The sequence below is a fragment of the Aulonocara sp. 'chitande type north' Nkhata Bay genome, linkage group LG3 (assembly GCF_057382095.1).
Source record: "Aulonocara sp. 'chitande type north' Nkhata Bay isolate Kocher_YH1m ecotype deep benthic linkage group LG3, A_spYH_male_GT1.1, whole genome shotgun sequence".
Classification (NCBI taxonomy): Eukaryota; Metazoa; Chordata; class Actinopteri; order Cichliformes; family Cichlidae; genus Aulonocara; species Aulonocara sp. 'chitande type north' Nkhata Bay.
Window position 1 is genome coordinate 16,438,675 of NC_141346.1, and position 16,719 is coordinate 16,455,393.

Below are 16,719 nucleotides of genomic sequence, written 5' to 3' on the forward strand. Positions count from 1 at the left end.
GTGATCTTTAACAGGCTGCAAAGGCTTGGTGTGTATTCCACACTAGAATGCACACCCACATCCTGGGAGCACGAGAGAGGTCATACCGTCTCTTATTGTTTTATGGTAGGATTAACGTAGTTACGTCTGTTCTAGTCTAAGTGCTTCTTTACATATAGATGAACTGTTGGATTTTCCAGACCAGCAGGTTAAGGGAAGTTGCTTATGGGGTCACACTCTGACCCTTTGATCACACACACACGCACCACTGAAGTATAAATAAAGACCAGGGCAAAGCTCAGCGCGAGTCACTGAGACTGCCCTTGCTAGCAAGAAGTTCTGTGTGTTTCACTTCTCTGAGTCTTTACTGAAGAAGTGTTTTAGAATATTTTCCCTAACAGAGCCGCTTAGGCGCCGTGTTTCCTGCCAGGTAACTGACGCTCCGCAACGTGGTGACGTCATTGGAATCGATAAAGGAATCGTTTGCAAAAATGGCAAACAATCCCAAGTAACAAGGTGTATGTCATGGTAAAACCTCCCCCACACACCAGGAACAAGAAACTAAGAATCTACTAGTCTCACTCATTTAATCCCTCTGCTGCATTCTGTTCACCCCTGCTATAATTCAATCATCTTTCCTAATATAATATTAGTCCACTAGTTCATATATTAGAATAGAATAGAATTAGAATAAAATTCAACTGTATTGTCATTGCACATGCACAGGTACAGGGCAACGATATTGCTTCTCATCCCACTAAGTGAACCATAAAATCAGAAACACAGGCTTAAAATACTATCTGGTCTTCATTGCATGCGTGTATGTGTTAGTAGGATTAATACATTTTGTGCTCCTTAAAGGTTAAAATATCAATACTACACTCTCAATATCAGGAGAGGAAATCAGTATGTCCTTCTTGTTTCAGAAACATCTAAAGTCAGGTTCAGCTAAATCCTAAGCGTTAGCAAGTTCACCAAGTGAATGTAAAGGTGTTGTTAACACCGTCAACAGGTACCCCCGTGTGATGTGTGCCACTTCTAATGTGATTTTTGACACCCCCATATGGAGGACAACAAGATCCACGCACATCGAAATAAAAAATTCTGTGCTTGAATAATGAATTGTAGAATAAATTCTCCATTTGTAAAATTTTTCAATTCCTCATTAACAAAGGGACTTTTGAAATGTTTTTTTTTTAAACTCCTAGGATGATAATGAGGTTCAGTATAAACTTAGTTGGCTGAGTTTATACTGCTACCGATGAGTCTGAGCGGGACTCCTTTGTGGATCTCTGGAAGTCCATATTTACTTATTTAATTTTTTGTTTCACACATTGTACAGCAGTAATTCATTTCTTATACACAACCTTCCTGTTAATTAAAGTAACACTGTTTCCATGCAGGAAAAGGAGCAGGAAGGAGAATAAATTCTCATTAAAACCTTCCCCCTATCTGTGATGATACAAGTAGGCAACCAAAATTACACTCAGACAATATTCTACACAAAACAAAACAAACAGAATAATATGCTCAACATTGAGCAATACCACTAAATATCAAACTGAAAGGATAATTTTGTCTACAGTTAATTCTGTTATTTTCAACTTCTTCATATTGGTTTATCGTTTTATTGTTATAGCAGATTTTGAATTGAGAAACCTTTGTACAACACATGAGATGATCATTGAGAGAATTCCAGTTTCTTATGCCCATGACTGTTGGACACATTTGCCTTTGTGTGGTTCGAGCAAACCGATGCTTAAAATAAAACTTCCTTCTTCCCTCCCCATGTTCTGAACACAATACAAATACACTTTGTAACTTAAGAGGTAGTGTTTTATTATTTGCCCCAAATATATTAATTAATGTCTATAATTTCACTATATCTTCTAGTTTTAATAATTTAGATTTTATATACAAACTATTACTGTGTTCTCTATACTAATATATTTTTATATATACATATATATTTATATTTTTATATATATACATATATATATATATATATATATATATATATATATACACATACATACATATCCCGGGAATAACATCGGAGATCTCTGTCCAGAAGAGCGCAGTCCTGGGAACAGCTAAGAAACTGTGCAGGACCCTCAAGCTCCCAGGCCTCTGGTAGAGGACCCGAGCTTGAAGGATAAACCGCCCGCAGGGGCGTGCTGGGTGGTTTTTTCTTTGTTTTGTTTTTTAATACACACACACACACACACACACACACAATCTTACATTACCCAGGATATAAATACTTTTAGCCAACTTTTTTTAACATGTTCAATATGAGGTTTCCATGTTAACTTGTCATCCACTATTACACCCAGAAAATGGAAACCTGTCATTCTTTCAATTAATACTCCCTCTATAGATAATATTATCTCTTCCTCCTTTACATGGTTTCTGAATATCATAAACTGTCTTTTTTCCAAATTCAGCGTTAGCTTATTTACATCAAATCATTTTTAATTTTTTTTTTTTTTAATTTCAATAACCATAATTTTAGCCATTTCTTTCAAGTTTTCTCCGGAACAAAAAAAAATTGTTTCGTCTGCAAACAACAAAATTGAACATTTTTGACACATCACAAACGTTGTTTATATATAAATTAAAAAGTGGTCCTAAAATAGAACCTTGAGGGACCCCACACTCTATTTTCATTCTATCACATGAATTGCCTAAACACTGCACATACTGAAACCTATTATCTAAATAACTGCTTAACCTGTTCAATAGTATTCCTCTCAGACCACAAGTACTTAATTTGGGCTACGTTCACAATGCAGGCGAAAGCGCATCAAATCCGACTTTTTTGACCCTATGCAACCCATATCTGATCATGGTATGACAGTGTGAACGGCTCAAATCTGATCTGGGTCACTTTCATATGTGGTACTGAATCCGATACATATCTGATGTTTTAGAAAGCGACTGCTGTTTGAATGGTCATCAGGGCTCGCAAAATCGCTAGCCCGACGTCCCGGGGTGAGTGATGATAATTTGCGCACCAATTCCTCTGACATCGTCTTATCAATCGTTAGCTTACTATGCAAACATGACAAGTGAAATCTCCCGCAGCAAGCTTAAACATGTGAGAGGTTGATCGCGCAGAGAATCGCTGACCGTTATGTGTGTGTGTGTGTGTGTGTGTGTGTGTAAGTAAAAGCAGCAGGATATATATTTTAGTTCTGCTGAGCCAAATAAGACAGGTCAGGGTGAAGAAGTGACAGCCAAAGAAAAGCTTACCACAAAAGGGAGAAGTTATGACAAATCAGACTATAAGGCAAAAAGAAAGTGCAGCTTTATGGTTTCATGGACAAAAGAATTTCTGTGGCTGCAATATGATGAGCTATATAACCAGGGGTGCACATAAGTGGTCCGCAGGTGCGCATTCGCTGTCAAAATAAAACCAGATGAGAAGTTCCAACGCGTGTTTGCATACATAATATTTTCAGGAGGAGGCCAGACATTTGTTTAGAACTTTTAAAGATGTCGAAGAAGCAAGGTCCTTTAAGCAATTACTGTGGTGTTCCTCCATCGCAGAAGAAGTGTCAGAAGGAGTCCGAACCACAAAAGAAGCAAGTATTCTCGGAAAAGTAGTTGCAGGAGGTGAGCTGGCTTCAAACAAATGATGAATGCACAGAGATGTGGTGTGGAATGTGCCGTGAGAATCCCACTCCAGCGGACAAAAACAGTGCCTTTTATATGGACGCAAACGCGCGTTGCGTCTTTTATTTTGACAGCGAATGTGCACATGCGGACCACTTATGTGCATCCATGTAAATAACATAATGTTCTGCCGGGTGTGTTGTTGGTTTTCCCTTGATTTCTGAGTCGACAAGCGCCTTTGTTGCTGGGACCATTCATTTTAAGAAAGGCCCCCATTAGAACCCATAAGAAATGCATTATTGCTCAGTCTGCAATATCTTTCCCAGAACAAACACCAATTGCAAATAACATACTAAAAATAAACCTGAAAAATCTGTTTAGGACAGCGTACTATGTTGCAAAGAGTGAACTACCACTGGCACGATTTAGCAGTCTTTGCAAACTTCAAAAAAGCAAATGGCCTAGATCTTGGTTCCACTTGTCTCTTACCCGTGACTTCAGTGGAAATTTCAAATTCAGGATCTGACACAGACTGATTCATGTCCTACACAGTTCTTACAAGTTCATAGAAATTTCTGTTCAATTAGAACCAAGTATTTGAGTTGATGATTGTAATTTTTATACAATGTTGTAATTTGTTTTTAAAAAAAATTTTGATTAATGTTTCTGTTACAATATTATACTTTAATGTATAATATTGTAAAGCAAACAAAACAGGAAACAAAACATCAATCAAAAAATTGCTCTCTTTTTTGGGGCGATCGTGGCTCAAGAGTTGGGAGTTCGCCTTGTAATCGGAAGGTTGCCGGTTCGAGCCCCGGCTTGGACAGTCTCGGTCGTTGTGTCCTTGGGCAAGACACTTCACCCGTTGCCTACTGGTGGTGGTCAGAGGGCCTGGTGGCGCCAGTGTTCGGCAGCCTCGCCTCTGTCAGTGCACCCCAGGGTGGCTGTGGCTACATTGTAGCTTGCCATCACCAGTGTGTGAATGTGTGTGTGAATGGGTGGATGACAGGTTGTGTAAAGCGCTTTGGGGGTCCTTAGGGACTAGAAAAGCGCTATACAAATACAGGCCATTTACCATTTTTTTATTTGGGCTACTTAAATTTGTTTTGGGCTACCAAAAACCCTTCCCTGCCCGAAGGGTTACCAGGGATTTTGAGATTTTGCAAGCCCTGCACTGAGGAGTGTAGTAATGTTTATTTGCTCTGCTTCTTTTTGTAAGGGGTAAATATGTCTATATACTTTTTGTGTCCCAGCTGAGTAACAGGAGTCTGGTGGAGCAGTAGAAGGACAATTTCAGCCATTTGGACTCAGCTCAGCTACTACAGAGGAAACAATGACTTCAACACAAAAGGTGAGAAAAACATCACAGTTACACTGTTATTGAAACTGTGTGTGCAACTGGTTGGTTTTTAAAACACAATTAACAGCAGCTTTGTCTTTTGCATCCTGGGCTCCTACTTATATACAGAATATACATTCACAACCAAAAACCACAGAAGTTAGAAGAAAATGCAAAGATCATATTTTATCAGCACATATTGAAACAACAATATCATCAGTTGAACTCAAAATATTTTATGAAGTAAAAGATTTTCTCCACTTATATATTTCTTCAATAATGTAATTTTCATTACACCTCTCATTGTGTCACATCATTGTAATGTGATACTATCACCAGAAGGTGGTGCTAACATACCAACAATGTGTTTGTTGACATGTTTGTTTCCACTGACGGAGGGAGTTTCAGTTTGTTCCGCGACTGCATTTCACTCAGTGCCTCTGTTTGTATCTCTGTCACTGCAGGACCAACATGGAGCAAGAAGTCAGCGCTCTCAGGAGGCTGACAAACGTCAAAGAAAGGGAGAGAAATCCTACAGCTGTGATGAGTGTGGGAAGGATTTTACCCGGAGTGACAGCCTAAAAACACACCAACTCATCCACAGTGGAGTTAAACCCTACAGCTGTGAGTTGTGTGGAAAGTCTTTTACCCTGGCTCGAATCTTAAAAAAACACCAACTCGTCCACAGTGGAGTTAAACCTTACAGCTGTGACTTGTGTGGAAAGTCTTTTACCGAGGCTAGAGGCTTAAAAAGACACCAAGTCATGCACAGTGGAGTTAAACCTTACAGCTGTGACTTGTGTGGGAAGGATTTTGCCCGGGCTAGAGGCTTAAAAATACACCAAGTCATCCACAGTGGAGTTAAAGCGTACAGCTGTGATTTGTGTGGGAAGGATTTTGCCCGGGCTGAAAGCTTAAAATCACACAAACTTATCCACAGTGGAGTTAAAGCATACAACTGTCACTTGTGTGGAAAGTCTTTTACCCACGCTCAATCCTTTAAAACACACCAACACGTCCACAGTGGAGTTAAACCTTACAGCTGCAAATTGTGTGGAAAGTCTTTTACCCATTATCAAAGCTTAAAATCACACCGTATCGTGCACAGTGGAGTTAAAGCACACAGCTGTGAGTTGTGTGGTAAAGCTTTTGCTGAAAAAAAGGACTTACAGAGGCATCTAGTTACCCACTCTGGAATTAAGGCGTATAGCTGCAACTTTTGTGGAAAAAGTTTCAGCGACAAACAGTACCGAAATAGTCACCTACGGATTCACACTGGAAATGATGTTTCTTGCTGTGATCAGTGTGGGAAACTGTTTACAACAGACGCACAGTTACAACTACACATGTTTAGCCACACTGAGGAGAGACCTTATAAATGTGACCTGTGTGAGAAGACTTTTAAATCTCCACATCACATGAGAAACCACCGACGGATCCACACCTGAAAGTAACTCTACAAGTGCAGTTACTGTGAGGCTGTATTGATTTTTTATCTTGTAATTGTAACCCGAGTGTTTGGAACAAGTCTGATCAGTAAACTTACGGAGTTATACTGAATGAACTGTTTGGGAAAAATGAAGAGTCATTTTTGTTCAGTAAACTCAGTCTTATAATAAGTCTTATATAATCGTTGGCAGAGATGCTCTTTGTTTCAGGCAACATTGAGGATAAAAATAAAAAAAGCAGAGCAACACAGATGGATCCAGTTCTCAACCCTGTCGTCGCTGTGGTGGTGGGAAAGAGTTTCTTTTTAACCTTTGAGGAAAAACCTCCAATCATCAACGGGACCTAAAACCACTGGAGACAAATGAACTACTGCAAAGAATGTGGGAGAGGCTTCCACACACAAGTACATTAAAAATACAAAAACTCTTCCACAGTGGGGTCAAAACGCACATCTGTGACCAGTGTGGGTCATCCTTCACCACTGGACATGACCTCAATGAAAAACCATAAGCGAATCCACACAGGAGAGACACCATACAAGTGCAGACACTGTGACAAAAGCTTCTCACAATCAGGTCATCGTAACAAACATGAACGTACACACATGGAAGTGAACTTAAGCTGTGACCAGTGTGACAAGAGCTTCAGGAATCTCAGTTCATACTCCAAACACAAACGATCCCACACTGTAAATAAACTGTTTCACTGTTACCAATGTGCAAAAACCTTCACTTCATTATCTGCTCTGTGCAAACATCAGCCTGATCATGCAGGACTGAAATCACTGGATCATAATGAATCTGAAGAGAGAGAAAGATCCTCTTCTGGTTTCAGGGTCAGACTTAAAAACCTTGAGATCAGGCTCCACAGAGTTCAGATGGAATCTCCTGTAAAGAGTGTCAGCTGATGTCACACTTGGATCTGATGAGGTAGCTCTGATTTCTGGACCTGCAGTGAATAATCCTGAATGTTACATTTAGGAACTTCCATGTATAGATATGTTTATCAAGTTTGTTTTTTCCTTTGAGGGATTTTAATTCTCTAAAATGTTATCCCTGTTACATTTTAACCTTTGTTCCCTTAGGACACAGTAGTGTTTAGTAGTTGTACTTGTTACTGTATTATTAAAGTTATAGGAATGTCTTTTTTACCAAACAGACTTTGTATCAAAATTGCGGATATGGATATATATTTCAATTTCTTTCATTTGAACTTTCTTAGTGTTTCCAAAATTAACTTCTTTTTTTAAATGTATTCATTTAATGTGTTATACCTCAGTTAAATTTAAATTCTTCATTCATATTTAAACTTTTGCTGTTTCTTCTCTTGAACCTTTCTCCCAAAATTGCAAATATTTTCACAGCAGTTGCTCTTAAATCCTCCAAAATGAACTAAATCTGTCCACCGGCTTTGAAACAACACCTGCTGTGACTTTATGTCCAGAAAAAAGAAACTCAAGCTACACTGGTTTTGGGCTGTACTTCCATGTAAGATCAGTTTGTACCAGAAGATGGAGCAGTGAGTCAGAGTAACCTTTATTCAATTAGGCAAAGACCACATTCGTATTCACATTGGTAGCAAAGAACTGTTACAAGATCAAAAATTCAAATTCTATTAAACCTCTATTTTTCGCTCCTCCTTTCACTTTAGTGTGTTTACTGTGTTCTTGAAGTCCACAAGTTTTTTTTATGAATTCATTTTGATCCACATGTTCTGCAGCCTTTTTCTTGTTGATTTGAAGTTTGTATTATGAAATCTTGATTTGATTTGATCCTATATTTGATGAACTTTGAAAAATAAAGAAATGGTCTCACAACAAGTAGTTTGAGCCCTGATTTCAGATTCAAAGTAATTTAACTGTTTTCAGTGGTACATGTGGAGGTTTATCACAGGAGGAGACTTGGCTGTTCTCCACTAACATTGAACAGGGTTCCTGCAGCTCATTTAAAAACTCTAAAATGATCTTCAAGGACAAAGATGTTTGATTTTTCTTAAAAACAAGACGTGGGCATGAAGTTTTCACAGAGTGTGTTTAAGATGCATTGTAATGAACATCTCACACAAAGCAGATGTTCCTGCATTGCAACAGCGGTTTGCAGATGTGTTCTTCCCCCTGCCCGGCTGCATGACTCTCATGGAGCACCACTTTGAAACGCAGCCTGGCATGAAAGTGCGTTCATGGCCCTAGATGTTGCCTGAGCACAAGAGACAAATTGTGCAAAAGGAATTGGCTGAAATGGTGAAAATGCTGTTATCATAGGATGAAATGAGGATTTGTTCCTCAGTGTTTCGTCTCCTATGCTTACCTTTTCTCCAGATGATTTGTCGCAGCTGTTGAGAGGGGCCGGTCGTCTTTAAGGTGCTTCCAGGTAATTAAGAAGTGAGTGCAGGGTTTTAGAATAGAATAGAATAGAATAGAATGCCTTTATTGTCACTATACAGTTGTACAATGAGATACAGAGCATCTCCTACTCAGTGTAAACATGCTGGGGGGGTACAGTTCTGCATCGCTATGTACATATGGTCAGTATTAACATAGGGAAAAACATATATATATATATATATATATATATATATATATATATATATATATATATTGTACAATATACAAGACGTAAGTGATATGTAATGAATAGTGTTATGTATATACAGTTGAGTTATTGCACATAGAATTGGTATTGCACAGTGGTGGTCCATAGAGGAAGTGGGGGGGGCTGTGTTATCTGTGCATGTGTGAGTTCAGGGTGGTTATCGCTTTGGGGAAGAAACTGTTTTTGAGTCTGTGGGTTTTTGTGTTGATGCACAGTTTATACGGTTCTGTGATGATTATCACAAAGTGAACAAGGTCTCATGGTTTGATGCCTATCCCATGCCCCGGGTTGACCTGGACTGGTTAAGCACTGCTTATTTTTTATCATGTTGGATTTAACCAACGCCTACTGGCAGATTCCCTTGTCTGCAGAGAACCGCGGCCATCATATATATATCTATATATCTATATATATCTATATATATATATACATGTGTACGTGTATATATACATGTGTACGTGTATATATACATGTGTACGTGTATATATACATGTGTACGTGTATATATACATACATATATATATATATATATATATATATATATATGCATATATATATATATATATATATATATGCATATATATATATATATATATATATATATATATGCATATATATATATATATATATATGCATATATATATATATATATATATATGCATATATGTGTAGAGAGAGAGAGAGAGAGAGAGAGAGAGAGAGAGAGGCTTCGGTTAGCTCTGCAGAAGGCTAACTGAAGCCGCCAAATCGCTGGTTCTTATTTTAGTCGACTGTGATTTCATAACCACTAGGTCTGGAAATGGAACAGAAGCTCTACTCTGTATAGAGATATTGTCATCAGCACACTGAGACTCTTTGTTTCAGTGCAACAGCAGAAATCACTAAAGTCTTTGTGTAGAAATGAGGCATTCAGGACTCTGCAGATGAATGCTGCTGTGAACTTGAGTGAAATCTGCAGAGGAAAGGGACTTGTTCCTTAAAGTCTCTGTGCAGATCTGTGAGCGTCAAACTCAGTCATAATCACTCAGTTATTACCTCTGTTTGCTCCTCTTTTCTCTTTTGATTGGAATGGTGGTAAACAGGGTGGTTTGTACTAAGAGTGGATGAGCTTTGTACTGATGATTCAGAGTGGTTTAGACAACAGGAGCTTATATGTAGATGTTTTGACTGGGACATGTTACTGGTGGTTTGAGTACTTCATCCAGCAGTGACTGACAGATCGATGAAAATAAGATGACCACAACTGTCAGTGCTGCGGAGTGAAGTGCTCTGAGAGCAGTTCCACTCATGAATGAATGAATGAATGAATAAAATATAAAAGTAAAGTTACATGATATAATAACGTTATATAGATACTTTAAAACAGAGTTTTTAAGCGTGCTTAAATCAGAAGATAAAAGACAACGCATGGAATAGAAACAGTTATACAGCTGTAAGCCTCCATTAGGTTCTGTGGAAAAATACACAAAACAGCGTGCGATATTATTCATTAAATATCAGTAAATTAAAGTCCATTTAATTCTAGGGGTAATTACACCCTAAGCCTGCGTGCCATATTATAAAATGCTACCAAAATTCAGATATAATGCAAAACCCTGAAATGAAAGTTGAAAGACTTCATCTTAATCACATATTTATCGATTGACTTGCAATACTCTCCGGAGATCAACAAAGGGAAACCTACAAAAATGGTGTCTTTGCCTAAGACATTGTGGATGACATTATATAGCATGTGTGTATATTAGTGCACAAACTCTTTGTGGACTGGAAATCTCCCATCACTTTCTGCTGCTTGTATTCTGCAGTCTCCCATCCCTCCAACTAGTAAGTAGGCGGTGACCTTTACGTTTGTTTTCAGCCTCGGAACAAGTACATAATCCCGATCAATACAACAAGCGGAGAGTACTCATACTTGGAAAATGTTGGGAATGTGACAGCGGAAATGGCCTTTCTGTTGGAATGCTATGGATGCCCCTCCACACAAAGAAATACATTCTTTGTGCCAATTTAGTCAGATGATCATCCATCCGGGGTGTCCTCAGACTCTTCTCAACCCTAGCCTAAAATCACGTGATCAGCAGGGACGTCAGCAGCTTGTCCCGGGTGGTGACAGAAGTCAGATGAGGGGTCAAATCCTGAGGGAGGGAGACGCATCTAGACGGACTTTCAGTCTCTTTCAGCTCTATGTGAAAACTTACATGTAGTGAGACAGAATAGTTGTCTGTAGCACCGCCTCAGAATTACATCTGAAATGTCCGCTGGAACATCTGTACTGCTCAGCTGGACCCAGCTGTGGCTCTGCCTCCTTGTTTTGGTCCGTGCAGGTGAGACTTGACCTGTTAAATGTATCTGTATCTGTAAGTATTAATAAGTAAGAAATTTAAAAAATGACAAAGTGTTCCCTGAAAACGTCTGTCTCTAACTCTGATTAATCTAATATCAGTATAACAGCATATTAGTTGCTTGGAGAGTGCGTCACCACTTGCCTTTCACTACACCTTTGATTTAAACCACTTTGTATTCTTTTCTTTTATGTACTGACATCTAACTAACTTATCATTGATTCTAGGATCAATCTTTAAGTGCAGAGCCTACAATTAAAATTAAATTAACCAAGTCACAGATTTCTCTTCCAGGTTAAGGTGAACCCTTTAGTTATTAAACCTACAGGTTAACAGTCAGTCATGTTTTTCAGAATTTTCCAAAGTATTTTGAACAATTATTTGTAGTGAAACAGATAAGAGGGAAAACATGCACAGCATTGATTCAGTCACTTAACTACAGAGAATAGAACAGAATAGACTTTAATTCCCATTGTACATCTACAACGATATTTAACCGACTACTGTACAAGAAATATAAATAAGACGAGCGCACAACAAATGGCACATGATAAAATGAAGTTGTGACATTTACAAATGACTTGAAAGTACTTGGAGACAGTCCACTATATCATCAAGCAGTCAAAAATCACACTGCCTCTCCATACACCTGGACGAGAAGCAAACTGATAGGAGAGCAGCTTAAGGTAAAGTTTTCATGCAAGCCCTCCTCTTATTGTGCAGACTCAACACAGGGTACATCTGCTCCAGGGCTGGAGATATAGATTTCATTGGCAGCCGTTCTGTTCAAGCCATGTTTGGAGTGCTTTGAATCCTGTTACCATTCAGATCAGTCAATGTGTTCAATTTAGAATGTCCCCGTGCAAAGGTGTTACTGGAAAGCACACAAAACATCCATGAAATATATCTTTAAATTATCTTGCATTTTTTATTTAACAAATTTCCCATGTGTGGGACTAATAAAGGGTTATCTTATCTCCGTATATTTGTAAACCCTTACAGTTTTTTCTCTTTCCATCTAACTTTGCCATTTTCCCATTTGTTCAGTTTCTGCTCTCTCACTCTCTCTTGCTCTTTAAAAGACAAAGGCCCCCAGATGGCAGGTAGAAGGAAAAGCAGGAGTTTGGTGGTGAGAGCAGGGACTTTAATGTAGGGACTGTGTAACGGGAGAGAGGTGGTTCATATGATGGAGAGAAAGTAGATATATATATGTGCAGCAAACCAAATGGAAAGGAAGCAAGACCAGGTGCACCGGAGGTGGATTCAAGCTCTTCCAGAATGATGTAGAAAAGAGGAGAGATAGAGTAGGGGTAATAAAACAGGAAAACTAGAATGGAAAATTTTATATTCCATTTATGTGCCAATCAAAACATATACATCTCAGTGGTCCCTGATCCTCACAGTGATTGGCTGATGTAGAGGTGAACACTTACTTCATCCTCTTTGCTTTGTGTTTCCTCTTTCAGACCAGAAAAACATAACATCTAAGTCTGGACAGAACGTCATTCTGCCATGTCGAGCTCCAAACAAGGACATCTGCATCATTGTTTTAGAGTGGAGCAGAGCTGACCTGGGAGAAGAATATGTCCTAACGTACCGAGACGAGCAGTTTGATCCAGATGAGCAGCATCCATCTTTTAAGAACCGGGTGGATCTGCAGGACAGACAGATGAAGGATGGAAACTGGTCTTTGATTGTGAAGGATGTGATGATTAACGACACTGGAACATACAAGTGTCGTGTCTTCATGAGAGAAACACGCTTGTGGGAATCCATCAACAACATCAACCTTCATGTTGATCCTCCAGGTGAGTGAGTAGAGTTGAGTGTGTGTGTGATCAGAGGTGAAGCTGCTTCCTGCTTGTTGATGTTTGTTTCTAAAGATGTTGTTGATGAGACTTTGTAGAAAGCAGCTGGTCTGAGTGATGTGATCAGAGTGCAGTAGATAATGTCTGACAGCAGTTTGAAGAGGAAATGGATTCTGTTCTGTTCTTCACTCATCACCTACCTGACAGCTGACACCTGTTTTTCACCTGCAGGTCAGACAGGAGGAGGCAGATTTGTCCCACTGATACTTTGTCTACTTGGTTCCACTGTCTTTATTGTGGTCAGTTTTCTGATCTACAGAAGAAAACCCCACAAATAGGATTCACACGTCCTTCCTGTTGAACAGCAGTGTATTTAAAATGTCTCAGAGCTTTTTAACTGTGAACTGAGTCGCTTGCAATTGTTACTAAATATTTATTAGAGTTTTCTCATTTTAAAGAAAAGCTAGGCAGCTTTTATTCATTACATTTTTTAAGCACTGCTTACATGTATTTGCACATGTCTGGATTTGTCAATATATTTACTTCTAATATGCATTTTATTGTTAATGTTAATGAAATTAAAGCTGAAGTTCCTGATTCACCGCCCAACCCAATATGCATTTTTATCTGTTTATTGGGTTTCTTTTTACAGTGTTTTAAAGTCTTAACTGTGAATACAAATTGTATTTTAATGACTGAACATGTGTTGCTGTGTTGATATGTGCCTGTTTCTTTTAAAATGTGTATGTTTGTTTTTAAATGTTTTCTCAATCTTGCCCCACCTTACCTCTCTGAGCTTCTTCATCCCTACACACCATGTTGGTCTCTTACTTGCTTAGTTGGAGTACCGAGATCTGGGAGGAAGCTCAGAGGGGACAGGGCCTTCTCTATCGTGGCTCCTGAGTTTAGAGAGGTCCCATCTCTGTCCACTATTAAAACACGCCTTTGGCCTTTGACCTCAGTGAGACTTAGTGTCTCTTGTATTTAAATGTGTTATTTAATTAATTATTTTATTTTTCTTTTATTTGCTTTCAATTAAATCAAATGTTATTTTTATTATTTAGTTCCGATCTATAGCACTTTGCGCCAGCTGTGGTTGCTTTAAAGACTTTATTAAAAAAGATGATGGTGATACTTGTGCTCATTGTAATTCAGTCTATATCTTAAATGTTTTTTTGTATTATTTTATGCTTTATAATGTTCTTATTTTTTTACTCTAATTTGTTTACAGTGTTTGGTGCTTAGAATTAAAAAAATAAAATAAAATCATAATTAAAGAAAAACTGAAATAGAATAATCTGAATTTTAATCAGTCTTAAGAAAACAAACATCAACCTTGCCACTTAAAAATATTAGAAATGAGAAATAATCAAAATCATGCCAATTTAGTCATGTTTACAAATCATGCCACACTAAATCATGTCATCATGATTTATCATGATGTTATCATGTCACTTGTACAAACTCATCTGATATTGTGGACCGTCGCTGTTAAAATGTATTTTTGAGTATGGAAGCATTAATGATCTGCCAGTATCCATGTTAGTATTTAAAGTCCAACATCTCCCTCTAGTGGTCATATATGAACATGTTTGAGGATGGTGTTCATGTAAAATGTGAATCATAGTGTTCCAGTCAGTCATCAGTGTGTCTCTGCACAGCTGTAATTAAAATGTGTTCAGAGGGCCTCAGTGTCTGAATGGTTCCAGTTCAGCTCCATAACAGCAGCGTCCCTGGTTTGATTCCTGTGTTTCAGCTCATATCTGCCTCTCTCACTGAGGGGGACGTCCACTGCATGGAAATGGATTTTTTCATCAACCAAACTACAGATCACTGAGAGCAGAGGAGATTTTCTGCCATGTTTCTTTTCATATGTGTGAACTGACAAATGTTTTACTTCAGAAAAATTAAGAAATAATGCGCATAGTTATTGTGTTTAATTCACTTGATGAATTAAAATTATTCGTAGTCTCCCACCACTATATTTGAACCAATAGAAAGCTGGTGCTCAGAGGAAGGGGGCGGGCTTTACTTGGTGTCAGTGAGAGAAATGAAAAAAAGCTCAAATGAGTGAGAAGGACGATGAAGGAAACATCTGTGCTGTGTCTGCTCTGTAAGTAGAATCTCTGTGTTTGTTTGAATTCTTGTACTTTGACTGTCTGCTCTCCTGATAACTGATGATGGAGGAGAAGACATGAAAAACAAATCAGGCTGAATTCAAGTTCAAAACACCACGAGGACCAACTGCAGGTCTGAACTGACTCTTTATCTTTGCTCAGGAGTCGAGGAAACACAGCAGGCAGTGAAAAGATCAAATCATTCACTCATTATATCAACACAGCTGCACAGTGGACACATGACTTTACAGGGTTATTTAAAAGTAATGGATGTTTTGCATATACTAAAAGTTTAGTCAAATGTTTATTATTTCAATGATCATTTTTAGGAGATGCTGTTTAGATACGTGTGTAGCATCCCCGGTTGAAAAGATGGTCTCTCAAACTGATGGTTCACAATACTTTTATTAAACAGCTGTGTATGTGAACACCCCGTAAGACCATTAGTAAATCAGTGTGTTACCTTTAACACACCTTTGCCTTATTCATTAATCACAAATTAATTATCTTGAACTTACATAACATATAACAGTGAAACTTGTAAATTATTGCATCGCTGCCTAAACATGACGAGGTACGTTAGCACCCTCTAGTGGGTGAAAACTTAGCCTTTACCTTTAGTAGCGGTCAACACCTATCCGGTTGTTCAGTGATGACGCGACGAATCCTACTTCCGGGTCTAAAGTAGTCTGCGTTTAATATGGCTTTTGTGTTGTTAACATGTTTAATGTTATGTATTTTCTTCTATTTGATCTCAAAAAGCTCCTAAAACAGTTAGTGATCCCTGTTGACCTCCCTCAGCTTTTATTACCACTAATCATTTATTTAAGCTCAGTTTTTAAAACCTTAGGATGTAACTACAGCCCAGCCCATGCAGCAGTATATGAATGACTAACCTCGTATTGTGGATGGATTATCTCAGTTGTTCTCCTGGCTGAAGTTTGGTCCTTTTACAGCATCCTGCCATGCGATTACATTTGTTCCTGACCACCGAGAACACTCACGTTAACTTTTATCGAGTGGAAAAAAAGTTAGCTTGTTTATATTATGCTAACATAGCTGTGTCGCTAGCGGTCACGTAGCACATCATTATATACCAGCTAGCCCAACTTCAGTAACCCTACAAACGTCACTGCTGTTTAGTTTTCTGTCTTCATTCATACTGGAAGTGATAGCAGAGCTGTACGTTTTAATTTGTTTCCAAAACCCCGCAGTCAGGACATGGTATATTGTATTTAGATAGAAGCTAGCAAGCTAACTCCCTGCTAACTTCTAACTCCGTTAAATGTCATACATTCTGTTTTCATGGATGCCTGGATGTTAAACTCAATTGTTACACCTGGTAGAGCAGAACGCTGATCATTTTATTAAAGATGAAAGACTTTAGACAGTTTTTCAACTCTCAGTAATGCCATAGTGATCGTTTGATATGTGAAAAATATGTGCAGTTTTATAGACAGCCAAAAGTTATTA

General features: G+C 38.3%; 3 protein-coding genes across 3 annotated transcripts in view; 2 read left to right on the top strand and 1 right to left on the bottom strand.

The window, feature by feature from the left end:
* LOC147334189 (coxsackievirus and adenovirus receptor homolog) overlaps positions 1-16,719 on the bottom strand; it is a 261,856-nt gene that overhangs the window by 197,525 nt on the left and 47,612 nt on the right. The window lies entirely within an intron of this gene.
* Positions 4,852-6,542, top strand: LOC147334199 (uncharacterized). The gene is made up of 2 exons (XM_086286601.1): positions 4,852-4,951; positions 5,404-6,542. The coding sequence occupies exons 1-2, from the start codon at positions 4,934-4,936 to the stop codon at positions 6,385-6,387; spliced, it is 1,002 nt and encodes a 333-aa protein (XP_086142727.1). The 5' UTR covers positions 4,852-4,933; the 3' UTR covers positions 6,388-6,542.
* On the top strand, positions 11,118-14,691 carry LOC147334200 (butyrophilin-like protein 2). The gene is made up of 3 exons (XM_086286795.1): positions 11,118-11,303; positions 12,788-13,129; positions 13,361-14,691. The coding sequence occupies exons 1-3, from the start codon at positions 11,231-11,233 to the stop codon at positions 13,465-13,467; spliced, it is 522 nt and encodes a 173-aa protein (XP_086142921.1). The 5' UTR covers positions 11,118-11,230; the 3' UTR covers positions 13,468-14,691.

What these genes read in the sequence shown, in the direction of transcription:
- LOC147334200 (XM_086286795.1), top strand. Translation starts at nt 11,231, where the DNA reads ATGTCCGCTGGAACATCTGTACTGCTCAGCTGGACCCAGCTGTGGCTC. An exon ending in CCTTGTTTTGGTCCGTGCAG is followed by an intron (nt 11,304 to 12,787) that starts GTGAGACTTGAC and finishes TTCCTCTTTCAG; the next exon opens with ACCAGAAAAACATAACATCT. An exon ending in CCTTCATGTTGATCCTCCAG is followed by an intron (nt 13,130 to 13,360) that starts GTGAGTGAGTAG and finishes TTTCACCTGCAG; the next exon opens with GTCAGACAGGAGGAGGCAGA.